The sequence below is a fragment of the Phyllostomus discolor genome, chromosome X, assembly GCF_004126475.2.
Source record: "Phyllostomus discolor isolate MPI-MPIP mPhyDis1 chromosome X, mPhyDis1.pri.v3, whole genome shotgun sequence".
NCBI lineage: Eukaryota > Metazoa > Chordata > Mammalia > Chiroptera > Phyllostomidae > Phyllostomus > Phyllostomus discolor.
The window spans coordinates 17,813,173-17,830,206 of NC_050198.1; the positions used below are offsets into that span (position 1 = coordinate 17,813,173).

A 17,034-nucleotide genomic window follows, 5' to 3' on the forward strand; every position below is an offset into this window, starting at 1 on the left:
TACCTTGCTAATTCAGTGTTTTTTAAAAAAAATATGGCCTGTAAACTACATCCAAGACTGCATGCAGGTGACTGGCCTGCTGAACGAGATTATCTGAGTCCAGAGCCTAGGATTATGCATGTTGGTCGGCTTCCCAGGTGATGATTATACAGAGTCAAGTTTGAAAACCACTGCACACGATGCGGGTGAAGGAGGATGTGACCTATTACTAGGTTACATCTTCATAAACATATTCCTTTGAAGGAATGCATTTTGGAACAACTTTATCAAATAATGCTATTGTTTCATAACATGGTAATGAGTCATTTTCCAGCAGCAATAATCCATGAAATCAATGGGTGTGTACTAGAAGGAAAGGGGGAGCAATAATCCATGAAATCAATGGGTACACACTAGAAGGAAAGGGGGTAAAAGATAAAGGCGGGAATAAATGGTGATGGAAGGAGACTTGACTTGGGGGGGTGAACACACAATACAATGTAGAGATGATGTACTGTAGAATTGTATGGCTGAAACCTATCATTTTGTTAACCAATGTCACCCCCAAAATTCAGTACATTCAAAGATACAAAAAAAAAGTATCACATTTTGTAATACCTCACATAGTTATTACATAGATGCCAATGCTACTGCAGAGTAGCCATGGCCAGGTCACACATAATGAGAGGAATCATGTTTTGGTAGTAAAATCAGTATCGGATCAAGTAACTGCTAAAAATGTTCAATGGAAAACAAATGGACTCTTTTTTTATTGCCCAATGATTTGCAGGGGAAATGACTGCAATTTATGTGCCTTCCAATGTTTAAGTTTAAGTAGGGATTTCATTTTAAAAGGAAGCTGGAACTGTGATTGAAAATTATGTATTTTGACTGATCCTATTTCCCTAAATTATATTTCTAGAAGCAATACTTCAACCTTCATTTCTTCATCTTTCAACGAACATTTCCTAAGTGCTATTTATCAGATGTCAAGTCTCAAGAAAACAAATTCCCTGCCCTGTCTCACGACACGGGAGATAAATGCCTAAAGCTATTGAGCGTGCTCACTGCTGTAACAGAGATGTATGCCTGGTGTACTGGGCTATGACTTGTGACCAGCTAGTAGAAGTTTGCGTCTATAATGCAAAACCACGTGGCAGAATACATTAAATACTGTTATACGCAGTGTTCATATTCTGAATGACTGCCCGTAATTGCACCACCTGACGACATCAGATAAGTACCGTATTTTTTGGACTATAAGACACACTTCTCCCACCCCTCCAAATTTGGGAGGAAAATGCAGCGGCAACCCTGCTCCTGCCTCCTGTGACCCTGTTCCACCACTGCCCCCTCCCCACAGCAAGCCAGAAAAGCTACATTCAGACTATAAGATGCACCCCCCTTTCCTCCCAAATTTGGGGGGATGGTGCGTCTTATAGTCCAAAATATTCAGGTAAGTTCCCGCTCCAAAAATTACCCCATTTACTATAAATTATTGACATTTTAAAAATTCTTAACATAAAAGCACACTAGAACACTCCAAGTGTAACTCAGATGTTTCCCTGATCTTTAGCCATTATATGTTAAGCGTAACTAAGCCACGTTCATGATTTTACACATCAACAATCTGTGGCAAAAGACCCAAAGCTCGGATTCTCACTTGCGCACATACAAAGAGGGCATTGGTGAAACCATAGGATCCATTCCCTAGGCTGCTGCTATCCCAAACTTTCCTTGGACAATTAATTTCCATCCTCATGGTTCTACAGGTCTATGATTCTGGGTTAGATATTTTTTTAAGATTTTATTTATTTACTTATTTTAGAGAGGGGAGGGAGGGAGGGAGAGAAACATCAATGTGTGGTTGCCTCCAGTATGCCCCCCATGGGGGACCTGGCCTACAACCCAGGCATGTGCCCTAGACTGGGAATCGAACCGGTGACCCTGTGATTCAAAGGCTGGCCCTCAATCCACTGAGCCATACCAGCCAGGGCTGATTTGGGGTTAGATTCATGACACAGTTCCCAAGTCTTCTGTCCAACTGCTGTAAGGCACTCAGATCCCCATTCTTGCTGAAGTGGGAGGTTTTAAACTCTACGGCAGTCATTAGTTCACTCATACATCACTCACTCTTCCACCCCTCCCACATTCTCCAATATCGAAACAACCATGACAGCCACATTTTTATTTGACTGAATACCTGGCAAGGACTAACCCAATGGCATGGAGGAGGATGGCAGTGCTTTTCTTAATGCATTAGATTTCAAAAATCTCAAGGAGCATTTATTGTATTGTAGGAAAATTAGTATCACTAACCTGTGCTGAACTCTTTTCAAGTTTTTGGACTAAATTATCCCAGCGCTGGGCAAAGTTGTCCAGCCACGCCTCCATCTTCTGGGTTACTGCCGTGTTTTTCAGTGTTGCAAGAAGATCTTGGTTAAGTGAGCAGAGTTTGTCCATGGTTTGCTTTTTCTTTTCGAGATCAGTTTTCAAAACCTTTATTTAAAAAAAAAAGGAAGAACAAAGAATAAGCTTAGCCTACATTTTATAAAACACTACAGTTCAACTTGCTCTTTGCATGGATTTTCTCATTTGCATAGATAAGAAAAGACTAATCGTGCGGGCAAAGGACCAAGAGCCCATAAAAATATAAGTAGAAAATTAAAATCCCAATAAGTCAAATGCAAAATAAACACCTAGGAGAGGAAATTAAAAGGTACCTTAAAGTATTTGAGGAGCTGCCAAGTAAAAATAGTAGCCTTTCATCAAAAGGCAAAAGAGAGGTCAACGTATGCAAATTACTTTTTAACATTTATTGGAAGAGTGGAAGTCAAGGCTCTTGAATGTTCGTGAATTTCCCCTTAATTTCTGGTAGAATCAGAGTGAAATACCACATGTGGGGAATACCAAAGGGAAGATGGTTAATCCAGAAGATGAGCACAACTAAAAAGCCTTCCCATTCTGAAATGCTGAGATTATCTGGATAAATTTGCAACATTCCTTACTTCTGCAATTTCTACATTGTTTTCATTATTTGGCTCTAAAAACCTTGTTATGAAGTTTACTGCCTTTTAAATATTTTAGCAACTGGTTTTTCAATTATTCTTGGCTGTTTGCGTAATTACCTTCTGAAACTAGCTTTAGAGTCCATTAAGAAACAGAACTAAGTGACTGAGTATGGCACAAATCCTTTGGGATGACTCTGTGTGCTTTCAAACTATGTGTGCGTTTTATGAAGTCATCGTTATACCATTCTCATTGCCGAAGTTCTTCGGAGTTCTGGAGGATCACACAGGCCCTTTGGCCCATGGGGAATGAATAAACAAAGTGGCCTGTGTGAAATCAGTAAATCAGGGCAGCTGATTCCTTCCCTTTATCCATTAAGTTCACCCTGCACTTTGGGAAATCCAATTTCCAGCCAAATACTAAGTCCCTGGCATAACTTGCGAACACAGAAGAAGAGGAAAGAAAGGAGAAAATTATTTGATGGCCTCTTTCCATTCCCCACTGGGTGGGAGCAAGTACAATGAACATAAAGAAAATGAGCTGTGAGACCTGTCTTTCCAAAACAAATGCAAATTTATTGAAGAACAACTAACATTACATATGGTGAAACAAAGCTCATGAAACAGATGCACCAAATGCTTAGGAGCTGAAGTGTCATCAACACGGAGAAATCAATGCAACCCCCTCCCTGCAAAGGACATTTTCTGTTACCTCATTTTAACATGCCAACTGCATTTATAGCTCTGGATGACAGAATGCTCTGGTGCCTCCTCCAATTAGTTCATCCTTTATTCAGAGTCTGCTTCACCTGATGATGTACCTTATATTGCACTCTCACTGCATGCCATTTTAAAAGAATAAATACAAGGGTTTGAAGTTCATTTCTAATTTTTCCTCAATAATTGTTTTTTTCCCACTGACTATGGAAGAATGCAATAGTCCAAAATATGAGTTAAGATATGTGAGTTGAATTCAAATCAAATGAAACTCTTAGCAACGGGTTTTGTACATTGATTTTGTTCGTTTGATTCATATGTTAGCTTTCCTTCCATTACATTTAAGTGCCTACTTGGACCAGTAGTAAACCAACAGCTTACGCTATCTCCCTAGAAACGAAACCCAAATTTGAATTTCAGTGTAGACTCCTCCAATTTTTTACAGCGTCTCATTTCCCTTTTTTTTTTCTTTATTAACTTTTGGCATGTGTTTCTTTTTTATAAGCCATCTCAAGTTCTTTTTGGAAAAAAAGCATGATAGAAATAAAAGCATACATTTAAAAACAGAAAGACGTAAACACAATATTCTTTGGCTTACTGTCTCAGAGCTTAAGGAGCAATTTTAAATAGCTATTTGTGTAAAGCTAAGGGGTGTATCCATTATTTAAACTAAATGTGTAATGAGTTGGAAGCATTTCAGACGAGAGTCTGAGAGTTATGTTTCAAGAACAGGAAACCATTTGCACTGGAAATTTATAGGTAACCTCATGTTACCTAAACAGGTTTTCATAGATGACCTATAAAACTTATCAGGCATCCAAAGAGATTTAGCGGCAACTGAAACAAAGCCTCATGTGCTAACGCATTATACCAAATAAAGAAGCATTTGGTGAGATCACAAAAATAAAGGGGAAAGTTGCCATCAAATACAATTAAGGGAAAGACACTCACGGTAAAGTAAAAACAGCCTTATTATGAAATTGTGGAACTATCGAATCAATATAGTGGTACCTAAATCTCTATCTAGTAAATTCTAGATATGTGCTTTTGGAAATGGTGATGGCAGGTTAGTTGTTTTACCATATTTGTTTTTTTCTCTTTGCTCTAGATTGACAACTCACTCTCTCTGTGTGTCCCTCTCCCTGGAGATTATATATATCTGTCTCTCTCCATATACACACACACACACATATTTATATATAAATATAGTAATAACATTAATATTAATGTTATTATTAATAACATTATATAATACATATTATATTTTTATACATAAATTTAATACTATATATTAAAATATTATATATATATATACACATATAAAATTTCTCAGTTCCTAAAGGACTCTCCTACTATAACCAACAGAGGGAGAAGACAGGAAGTCCATGGCAGTACCAGATACATGGAATAATAGTAATCACTGAACCCCTCCCATCTGTTCTTGGATAGCAATGCTTTTCAGTGTGGATTTTGTGTGGCATGTTAAATAACTATAATTTAACTGTTACTCATTTTTCCAGTATCAGAAAAGAGTCTTTCTGCCTACAAAAACTGGATCATAGGTCTTTGAGTGCCAAAGAACCAAGAGCTCTATAAAAAAATTCAGGGGGCAAAAAGAAACTCCAGAAAACTTGTACAAGGCAGAGGTCAGTTAGGACCTTAAAAAAATCTTGAAGGAAGAAGAAATATATTTTATTTTCATCGAGCCGGGCACCCGTATCTGCCTCCAAGGGAGGCAGGCAGGTACAGTCGATAAATCAGATTGGGCCACTGGTGGACACAGACCAGAGACAGCAAAGCTGCTCGAGAAGACAGAACAGACCTAAGCTGGCCAAGGTTAGCTGATGTGAAGTGAAAACTGGAAGGTACACTTATAAATTACCCAGGAAATTGCCCCCCCCACCCCATTTTCATCACAAGTATGCTTCAGGAAGAAACACCAAGACAATTTCTCTTTCATGGCAAAACTAATTTCTGAACCTATTTTATGTGTAGTTACTTACCTATATGTGAGAAGGACTCCAATGTATTCAAATAACCTGTTGTTCTACTTAGCTAGATTGATCCGTTATGAGGGTTTTCAACTTGAGAGAGCATCAGAATCCCCTGGAGGGCTTGTTGAAATGCAGACTGGTGAGCCCTCCTTCCAGAGTTTCGGACTCAATGGGGCTGGGCTGTGTCCTGAGGATCTGCATTTCTAACAAGTCCCCGGGTGATGCTGATGCTGCTCGTCTGGGGACCACACTTCGGGAACCATGGATTCTATTTGGATGAGTTCATTGAGGGTTAGAACAGGAACTAAGATCAAAGTAGCAAGTCCTGGTGAAACAGCACTGTGACTGGGGACTTGCTGAGATCCCATGAGCATTCTGTCTGTGCCATTTGACCCTGCGGTCCCCTGAGTGTCTGCATTCCACAGGACTCCTGTAGCGCCTGCGCATCACACTGTCTTGGATGGCCAAGATTCCCCAGGCTGACCTTCCCTGGCTATAGGAGATCATTCTGCATGGCATGGGCCCAGACAGGACCCACACCCAAAGATAGGTTCTCCCATGGGGAATCAGGCCTGCATTGTATCTAGACTGCTATGAGACTTGCTTTTGCTAAAACTCCCTCACCCTGAATTGAGGCAGCAAGCATTTACTGCGTATCTTTAAAGTAACTTCCTAAAATCTATGTTAAACCTTCCAAGGATGAGTGTAACCAGTTCAACCAGTTTTCCCTTTGCATTTGCAAATATCCTTCTTCTGTGATGTGATCAGCAGCAGCATCTCCTTTGTTTTCTGTAAAAGGTAACCACCTAAAGCGAACCTGTGCCTAGTAAATGAGGATCATCATGTAATGTGCCCAGAAAAGCAATAAAAGCTTGTCAAGGCAAGGGTTGGGGCACTCTCCCCTTGAGGGAGTGGCCCTGCCATATCTTTTCCTCCACAGGACTCAGTAGTCTGTGTGAATTTGTCTCGTGTCTCATCCATAATGCTGCGGACATCATGACCTGGAGACTGCGTCACCTGACAACTTCCAGAGAAGCGTGCAATCCTTCATGTATCCTGCACACTTTCCTAGGAATGTGGCTCTGGTAGATCTGGGCCTTCCCACGACAGCCTACATCTTCCTGTGAGTCCCAGAATTCCCCTCATAAAAGCCACTGTTTCTTCTCTCCCTTTCCTTTTATCCTTTTCAACAAATAAAGCTTGAGTTTTAGCCATGAAAAAACAGACCTACAGAATTTGGGGGAAACGACAGATCGATAGAAAATGAAATATTTGACTGCTCATCTCCTGCCTCAAATAAAAAATAGGAGAAAAATCCCCTGGGTTATTAGTGATAATATTTCCAACAAATTACACTGATTTTGAATAAAAGAGCACATGGTATGTATACCTAGGTATATAGTAGGAAGTGGTGACAGATGGTACCTGTTTTGGGTCTCAGATTGTGACATATTTTAATGAACATTAAATTCTTATTCACTGCCTGAGTCAGCAGGGGAATTTTACCTCAAATTCTAGACCAGCTGTCAGGTTTTGTTAATTGGCTTAAACTATTAAACGGTGAGACTTATCCATAACATATTTTCACTTTGTTCACAAGTAAGGTGACATAATTTGAATTTTAATCATACTGGAAAATTATTGAGACTTTGCTAAGAGAGCATCTTCACGGCCCTGAGGCTAATAAAGTTATTTACACGCAAAAATGTCAACACAGTGGCATGATTGTTCAAAGCAACAGTTGTCCATTACAGTTAGTTTTTGTCAGGGAATCAAATGGTGTGAGGAGTTTGGAAACAGCTCAGAAAGTGTGGACTAGAGTCTCGATGTCTTGGTGCTCATTTTAACTTGGCTACTAATGTTCTGTGACTCCTTATATACAGGCCATGAGGTTTTTCCTGGGCCTCCATTTCCCCTCTTGAAATAACCTTGTCTCTCTCCTCCTCTTCACACCCATTTATACTTTACATTAGTTCTTCAAATCGGTCTCCTTATTACCGAAAGTCTCACTGCCAAAGAATATTCCAGAAATGCCAATATGATTGTTACCAAACTCTCAATGGCTCCTTATCAGCTGCAGAACAGAACTACAAATATATTACTGACATTTTTGCATTCTGTTTATATATATATATATATATATATATATATATATATATAAACTTTTTGGAAACCTCTGTTTAACCATATCATCACTCAAGAAAGCATACATTCTTTGAGAAATGATTTCTTATCAATAACAAGCTAGCTTGTAACAACCAGCATTATATAAGTTTATTTATTTTAAATTAAAAGCCTAAAGATGTGTAACTATGGAACAAAAACATATGATACAAATACATATTTAACAAATTTAACAGGGGAAATTTATCTAAGAATAGCTCTTTAAGTGAATGATTTAATTATTTCAAAGTATAATATATAATGTCAATGGAGAGATGAATAGAATCCTTTAGGTAAAATTAGGAAACATTATTTAAAATAGGCCTTCATTTTATATTAGAGTTGACATGAAGCCGGCACTTAATAGAACTGATCCATCAAAAGTCAAAAAGAAATCCTAATTATGTGATATTTTACTTGAAAAATAATGCTTACTATTCGATTGGCCTCCCTTTACTAGCAAATAGCAAGATTCCCAGTGAAAGAGAAGTTTCACAGATCTTTTTCAATACTGTTAGGGTTCAGCTCAAACTGCAGTGTCTCAATGAAGCCTTCCCCGATGACCTCTGTACTGCCAAAGTCCCCTTATTTCTCAACACACAGGCACTTACCATCAATGACACTAGTTTGTTTTCATGTTTCTTTCTTGCTTCCCAAACTAGGGTAAAAGCCCGTTATATGTGAGGATAATGATCTCCTGTACGCCTCATGATTCTCAGAGAATCTACTTAAGTCTATTACTTTAGAAAGGTACTGTTTAGAACTTTATGGAATATTCCCATCTACTTCTTCGTGCTAACTTTGATAAATTCTAACTGAAGTCCTATCTCAGGTAGGCTATAGTTTGTCGAGAGTACCATTTTGTTTGAGAAAACAAGGTTGAACATCTAGCTATGTCTCGTGAAATGTGTGTTTGTATCCCTCTGAAATTCTGACGTTGAAGGCTTTACCTCCCCCCATATGACAACATGAGGATGCCGGCTGTGGGCAGGTGTCATTAGGCTTAGTTGAGGCCATGAGAGTAGAGCCCCAAAGATGGAATTGGTGGTCTTTTAAGGAAAGGAAGAAGCACCACAACCTCCACCACATGGAGATACAGCAAAAAGGTGCTCTGTGGAAGCCAGACAAAGGGCCTCACCAAAAGGCCAGCAAGTTGATCGTCGATTTCCCAGCCCCCAGAACTGTGAAAACTAAATGTCTATTGTTTAGGCTACCCAGTCTATGACATTTTGTTATAGCAGCCTGAGCTAAGACACTATAGATTTGCCTATTTTAATTAAGAAATGTGGCCCTGGCTGGAGTAGCTCAGTGGATTGAGTGCGGGCTGGGAACCAAAGTGTCACAGGTTTGATTCCCAGTCAGGGTACATGCCTGGGTTGCAGGCCATGACCCCCAGCAACCGCACATTGATGTTTCTCTCTCTCTCTCTCTCTCTCTATCTCCCTCCCTTCCCTCTCTAAAAATAAATAAATAAAATCTTAAAAAAAAAGAAATGTAACAATAGGATATAGTGAAATGCACTGATTTGAACAAGAACAATGAACATTTGGTTATAAGAGCGAAGGAACAGAGTGATGAAATAACAGTGTTAACATAAACTATTTGGTTTAAAAGAAAACAACCAAAAGCTTTAAAAATATATACATACAGCCAGTTTTTGGAGGCTTGCTAACATCTCACTTTGATCCTTAAAGCCACTTGTGTGAATCTTGCTCACCGCATCTTCTCTTTCCGAAAGCCACGTACTAAAAAGGCACTGAAAGAAATCAAATAATTCCCCAAAAGAAAGTCATTATTAAAGTCCATCACCACATTTCATCATTTATCCATTTAACATCTCTCCATGTCTCTCCCTGGTACAATTTCCCCCCATGAGACTCGCCTGTTCTTCAGTAAAACGTTGCCATTTTAGAAGGATGTCTTGGAGAAGCACCCAGCGATCTTCAGTCCACCGACAGATGTTCGCCCACCGATCTCCCAGGACCTGAAAAAGAGACGACCCACCATGACATCAGCAGACAATTCACTGTGAACTGAATTCCATTCGAAATGGCAGAAATGACTTAAGAAAGCATCAAATTTGCAGTCTCCTATGTCTACTAGGAGTTGTGAAGAATGTCTTTCCTGCTTCTGTGGAGAATGCAGTAAGCGCTGTCTCTTCAGCTGGCCTTACATTATTTCCCTCACTCACCTTACAGTGAAACGCAAAGGCACGTATGCCAAGTCTGAAGCCGTTATCATACCACTATTTGAAATGTCTCCACAGTAAATGTAAGATAGCAAAGACATATATACAGCATTAAAGACGATTTTGAATCCATTATATGTTAAAAAAAATGTGTATCTTTCTTAGGTCAGAAAATAAACCGTGGAGAATAAAAGTCTGTTAAATAAAACACCTAATCATGCCCTTATTTGGAGTGATCCTGTATAATTAGGGTTGTTTAGACCCTGATTGTAGAAGAAAACCATTAGTGACAAATTATATCCACATGTGGATTTTAACAATTATCTGGATTATTATTATGAAGTGTTTAAAATGACTATCTGTATCTCTAAACTATTCTAGTGGGACAATTGTAATATCCCCTGAATATTAACTGCCAGATCTGTAGCCTGTCACTAATGTCTTTGTGCACATGCTATTGTAATGTATAATATAAACAAGGTACCGATAGTCTTTAGAGAAAGGAATGTATATGTTGGAATATGCTTTCTGTGCAAAAGAAATGCTTTATGACAAAAATATATTATTTATTTCAACTCATTATGATGCACTTCAGATCCTAAAATATCAACTCATTTTGACTTTCTCATAAATAAGAGAATTATTTTCCCATACCTATTGGATCTTTAAAACTAGATGGATGGTAACTAGGTATAACACGGTGATCATTTTGTAGTATACAGAAAGATCAAATTATTATGTTGTACATCAGAAACTAATATATACCAATCCCACCTCAATAAAAATAATAAAATTAAATGGCTTTATACAATGAAAAAACCCCCTGAAATATCTCAAAGTATGGGCGTGATTTACTTTGTATAGAATTACAGCTTGAAGAAAAACATTGGTAACTTATATTTTTTACAAACATATTTGGCATCTAAAATAAACCTCATCACAACTTCTACCTTACTTGATGCTACCTGTTTTGATGGATCCGCCTAGAAGATATTCATATATGAATCAAATAATACAACTATAACTAGCATCACAACAAAAATCCATCTATTTCTAGGTGGCTTGGAGACCCACCTAATGTTTCAAAAATTTGTTTAATCTACTATGTCTTCCAAAAGGGAGTCCTGTCCATGAGTAAGGAGTAGGTAATGGGCATTTTACTACAGTATTAAAGTGACCATGTATTCATATGCAACTAGCTCAGTCACAGTGAGTTTTCACTTTTTCTTAAGCGTATCAAAAATCATATTGCTTTTGGCATAATGTAACTGATTTTCATGTTTTCTTTTATAATTTCACTCTCTACTCTACTCCTCTTCCATTACATTAGTTCATGGCAGAAGTCACAGCACTGAAATTGTGATCTAAGATATCCACAGGAAATGTGCTTTCGTAAATCAATGAATCCTACCACAGTAGCCATTTAATTATTACAAGCTGGTAGTTGGGATTTTTTTTTCTAACAGATAATAGAAGTTCTTTTCATGAACTGCTAATAGTCATGTCAGTTTGCATCAGCTAAAATGGTGTGTAATATATCTATTAATGGATTAGTTATGAAAAAACTTTAGCTTCAAATACAGAAAAATCTTACCCCTTAGCCATAAAGTACACCATCTGCCTGATTTGGTGATAAAATATAAAAGAGCAAATTGCAGGATGTTTTTGCAACCCTTCAACCCCGGTGGAGCTGGGAGTCAAAGGGGAAAAGAAAAAACTGAAACTGTAGCATCATCTTTATAGACGGAAGAAAATGAACTGATACTTCAAAACAGATACAGCATCTGCTCACTGGTACTACAAGACACACAAGTGTAGTGTCCACTGATGTGGCATCTGAGGTATTTAATCTCACAGATGGATGTTTACAATTTATTTATTTGTGGAGAACATACTATAAAACAAATTCCCCCAAATGTTCAAATACTAAATTGCTTAAGACTGTTAAATTTATAGAAATTCTAAAATGTATTAATACAATACACCTCATGCAAATTTTTTCAGTATATGAATGAGGTACACATAACTACTAAATATTCTTTTAGGTATGTAGTCAACATAGTTAAAACAACTATTTTAAGAATGTTAATAAATGTTCTTTGTATTCAAAACATTATAATGGATAATTCTGGTGATTCATTGAGCAGGTGTATAATTCAGCCAATATTTAATTTAACTTATAGTTAATTACAGTCTCCAATTCATTTATTCATCAATCATGAATTTATATTAACAACAAACATTAACTGAACACATACTGTATGCCCCCAAATTAACAGAACTGAGATGTTATAGATTGAGCTGTGTTTCCCTAAAATCCATATGCCGAAGCCCTGCCCGCCTTTAATCCAGAATGTGACTGTATTAGGAAATAGGGCCTTTAAGTTAAAATGAGGATCTCAGGGTGGGATCGAATCCAGTATGACAGGCATCTTTATAGGAAGAAACTTGGACACACAGAGAGACCCCAGGGATGTACACACACAGATGAGAAACCCTATGAGGACACAGCAAGAAGGCAGCCATCTGCAAGGCAAGGAGAGAGGCCTCAGAAGAAACCAAACCTGCTGACCCCTTGACCTTTGACTTCTGGCCTCCAGAACTGTGAGACCATCAATTCTGTTGTTTAAGCCACGCAGCCTGCAGTATTTCATTATGGTATTTTGTACAACGCATAAAAAGGACATATTTAAGAGAGGCTGATTCCATGGCATTACAAAATGTCTCACATAGCTAAAATTGTTTCAAGTAAAGATATACTTACAGTGGGGACATTTTCAATTAGCAGATTAAAATTAATTAAAACTGTTCAAAAAGAGTAGTTTTTAAATCACTAATTGTGATTTAATTGTGACTCAACTTCCCAAATACAAATACATTATCACTTTACTATTTTGTTTTATGTTTAAAAGTGTCCAGAGTCAAACAACTTGGAATCAGACTTTAGGTAGAGCAATTACTTAAATTTACTAATGTGCCTGTGTCTTTTCAAATTGCAAAAACACTTTAAAGATATAATTTTCTTACAATAATTATGGCAATTTCTGAGGGACAGGTATTACTTTCCAAACACATTCCAATGAAATGAAGTGACTTTTTCAGGAAATTTATGGCTAAATTATTTATCCTTTCCCAAAGAAAATAAACATACCAACCCCTTAAAGAATTGCTACAAATACTAAACAAGATCATGCATGGGAGAGCAATTTTAATTTGAAGCAAATTATATAAGTATTGGTAGTTATTTACATTTTGCTTAATTATAGTATTTATGTCAAATCTTCCAAGAACCACAAAGGGTCATGTAATTTACTCATTGTAGAAAGGTGCTTATTAAATCTTTACAAATAGATGTTGAAGTTTCAATTATATTCTTCTTTAAAGATTTCCAACACAAGAGAACACACATATCTTTTAGGAACACATTACACTGCTTAAACCCATCTTACTCAGAAAACTCTCAATGAACTGAATCTAAATCACTTCTGTTATTATGTGGTCATGGTGCTTTTTACTAATCTCAGTAAAATGAGATAAGTGAATCAGAAATTGCTTGCTTGTAAGCTGTACATGTCTGCCCCACAGGTAGATTTTTTGTAACGCCGTATGCACAAATATAAATAGGTGTACATAGTGCTTGCACTTAATAGAATTATTCATTTATTGCTTAGAAATATGGGCCCCAATTTGAATCACGGCAGATGGAGCTAAGAAATTGGAACGTCATCAGTCTGCTCTTTCATCACTCAAAGATGCTGGTTCTTATCTTTGCCTAAAGGGATGTAACCAAATTGTTACATAAATATAAGGAATTGAATTGAGTGGGATTGAGAGGAAGCTAAATAACTTTGTGAAAGAATCACTATATTAGGATTAGAAACCTCTTCCCTAGAGAAAAACATTAGTGTTTTTCGGAGTTTCCATTTAAGAACCCCTTAAGCGTTTAAAAAATAAGGCACAGTTTTAAAGCTAGGTAAACAACACACACAAATAAAAATGAATTATAGTATCCCATTTAGGGATGTGAAGAAATTAATTTTTATTTATGTCCTAATTTTGTTTCAGTAGTAAAAGGAGCTAAAGGTCAGCGCACTTACTCTTAACCCATTTTCACAGGCTAAATCACAACTCCATTATCACGTATGCTCAGATTTGCAATGGGGAGGATTTTTCTCTCCCATTTAATTCACATCTCTTATTGTTATACATGCCAAGGACATTTCTCATCCGGGTTCCTTTGTTTGGTTCAGTTTGTTTTTCAAAGCCAATGTAAAAAAATGGCTATCCAAAGAACATTTGGATAAAGGCAATGAGGAAAATCTGACAAGCCTGGGAGGTAAAACTTAAGTACCTTGACCCTTGAATTTATTGAAGCCAGGGATAGACCGTGATAGCTAAACTGTGCCCAACAAGAATGGCATTAAGAGAGAAAGTGTTCCCAGGAGTACACCCACTAAGGAAGAAGCAATTATGTGCCACGGCCCACACAATGCGGCAGCAAGTGGGATTTATAAGCGAGGGAGGTAACAAGCAACCCATCTCATTTGATTGCATATTGCGGTTTAAGACCCTGGAATATGCTTCCCAGCTAAATGAATTTTATGTGTAATGAGGCTTCTGAAAAAAGTCACTTATTTCTTGATTTTTCTTTCTTTATAAACAACTGTACAGTTCAAAAGGATAAGCGACTTAATCTTACTAATGGGGAAATAGAAAAAAAACATCAAATAACTCATTGGAAGAAGAGAACACCCATTATGAAGCTAGAAATGGGGCACAGTACTAGTGACTAAATGGTTAGCCAAGTCCATGGTTCTCTTTGCAATTCTGTGTGTTTTCACAAACTGTTAACTGAAGCAGAATACAACAAAATGGCATGCCTTATACCTTCATCGTCTACTACTTGGTCCGGGGTGGAAAACCTGTTTTAAATGTATTAGCAAACAAACATTCATTGGAAGTTTCTCTGAAAAGGCTGTTCTGTTGAGGTTTAAATAGTGCTGTAGTAGGAACATAATCAACAAAACAAACAAGCAGAATATAACCAAAGACACTGAAATTGAGAGTAAGGTGACAGTGACCAGAGGGAAGAGGGGAGGGAATTTTAGGGGAAAAGGGTGAAGGGTTTGCAGAAGCCATTATGGAAGACACATGGACAATAACGGGGCTGGGGGGTTGTATGGAGGAGGGAGGGAGGTGGGGATGGCTGGGGGGTTGGTCTGGGGTTGGGGGAAAAGGCAGAAAACTGTACTTGAACAATTTTTTAAAAATGTGAAACAGAATTAAAATTAAATAATGCTGTAGTAAGTCTTGAATGACCTCAAGGAATTCATGACTGTTGCTATGGAAGGTGCAGTTTACAGATGAGGAAATTGACAGCCAGATGAGTTGAGCGGCTTGGCTACAACCACAGAGGTCGCTGAACTGAGTACTTGGGACTTACCGTCAGAGCCATCTGGCTACAAGCCCTATACTCTTTCATGATGCCATTCTCTTAGTAGACTGCACAAGTCATATATATATATATATATATATATATATATATATGACTCACTGTGACTGAGTTGCATATGAGTACATGGTCACTTTAATACTGTAGTAAAATGCCCATTACCTACTCCTTATTCATGGACAGGACTCCCTTTTGGAAAACATAGTAAATTAAACAAATTTTTGAAACATTAGGTGGGTCTCCAAGCCACCTAGAAATAGATGGATTTTTATTGTGATGTTAATTACAGTTGTAGTATTTGAATCATATATGAATATCTTCTAGGCAGATCCATCCAAACAGGTAGCATCAAGAAAGCAGCCATGATGAGGTTTATATGCCAAATATGTTTGTAAAAAATATAAGTTACCAATGTTTTCCTTCAAGCTGTAATTCTATACAAAGTAATACATATACGCCTTGTAATTTCTGCTGCAAAACCTACAGTGAGAGGTACAGATGCTGAATCCGTTTTTGAGCCATTTCAAATTAAATATACCAAAAGTTTGACTAGATTTAACAAAATAGTTTTATCTAACCCACTTGACAAGGCTTTGAAGCCTAATGTGATCATTTAATCTAAAGGCATTTTTTGACATTAGAACTGTCTATTTGTTTAAAATGTTAAACACAAATCAGGAAACACACTTCCAGATCAAGAACATGTGCTCTTTCCAAGGATTTCTCTTTTAGAGGGTAAACAAACATGCCCGCCTGATTCGCTAATGAAATTCTGCCTTGGTGATTATGCTAAAAATATACTGAGCTTTTTAGCTTGAAGAAGCATATTCTTCCATACTGTTCCAGTCAGTTCCATATATTATTTATTTTTATGAGTTCCTAAAGTGCTAATCAATAAATCTAGAAAAGCTGTGTTATTGGTGTTACTATTTGTGGCTATTATTTAATGTTCTGTGGCAGCTTAATAAACTTCGCACTCTCCAGCTCCCACCAGTCTATTCAGTTGGGATACGAGAAAATACAGAGCAAGCATCCTAAGGAGCATTCCAGAATGACGGCATTCTTCCCAGCATTCATCGCATTCCCAGGCACCCTGTGCTAGCTTGAGGTTTTACTGCCCCTTACTGTTTTATGCCTTCCACCTCTGGACTTCTTGAGGGGGACTTCTCACTGTGTCCTTCGTATGTCTTGTTGAGTAATACATAAATTTCCCATGGTCTATAAACGTCTCAAAGCTGAATACCACCACTGTAGTAATCAACATGGCGCTTTCCTCCCAAGTATTGCCTTAGAACCCTTTTCTTCCTTCTTCTTCATTAAATAACTGCCTACCAGTGTTTCTGGTAACAGCAGAGATATTTATGGTGAATTTGAAGACCTCTAGGAAGTGAGAGGCACATGGAAAAATCCTGTCCTCTGTACATCAAAGTCTAGACCTTTAATACTTAGAACGGGCATTGCCACAGAGCAGAACCTACGGATCGGATCGGCTCACCCGCTACACATCACTAGGCTTAAAGTGCAGATGGCCTG

General features: G+C 37.7%; 1 protein-coding gene across 1 annotated transcript in view; it reads right to left on the bottom strand.

Moving 5' to 3' along the window:
- Positions 1-17,034, bottom strand: part of DMD (dystrophin) — a 1,951,120-nt gene that overhangs the window by 1,323,939 nt on the left and 610,147 nt on the right. The window contains exons 14-16 of the mRNA XM_036016633.1: positions 9,744-9,845; positions 9,510-9,617; positions 2,299-2,478 (exon numbers count right to left, since the gene is read on the bottom strand). Of these exons, the coding sequence (XP_035872526.1) occupies positions 2,299-2,478; positions 9,510-9,617; positions 9,744-9,845 (390 nt within the window). The remainder of the gene's footprint in view (positions 1-2,298; positions 2,479-9,509; positions 9,618-9,743; positions 9,846-17,034) is intronic.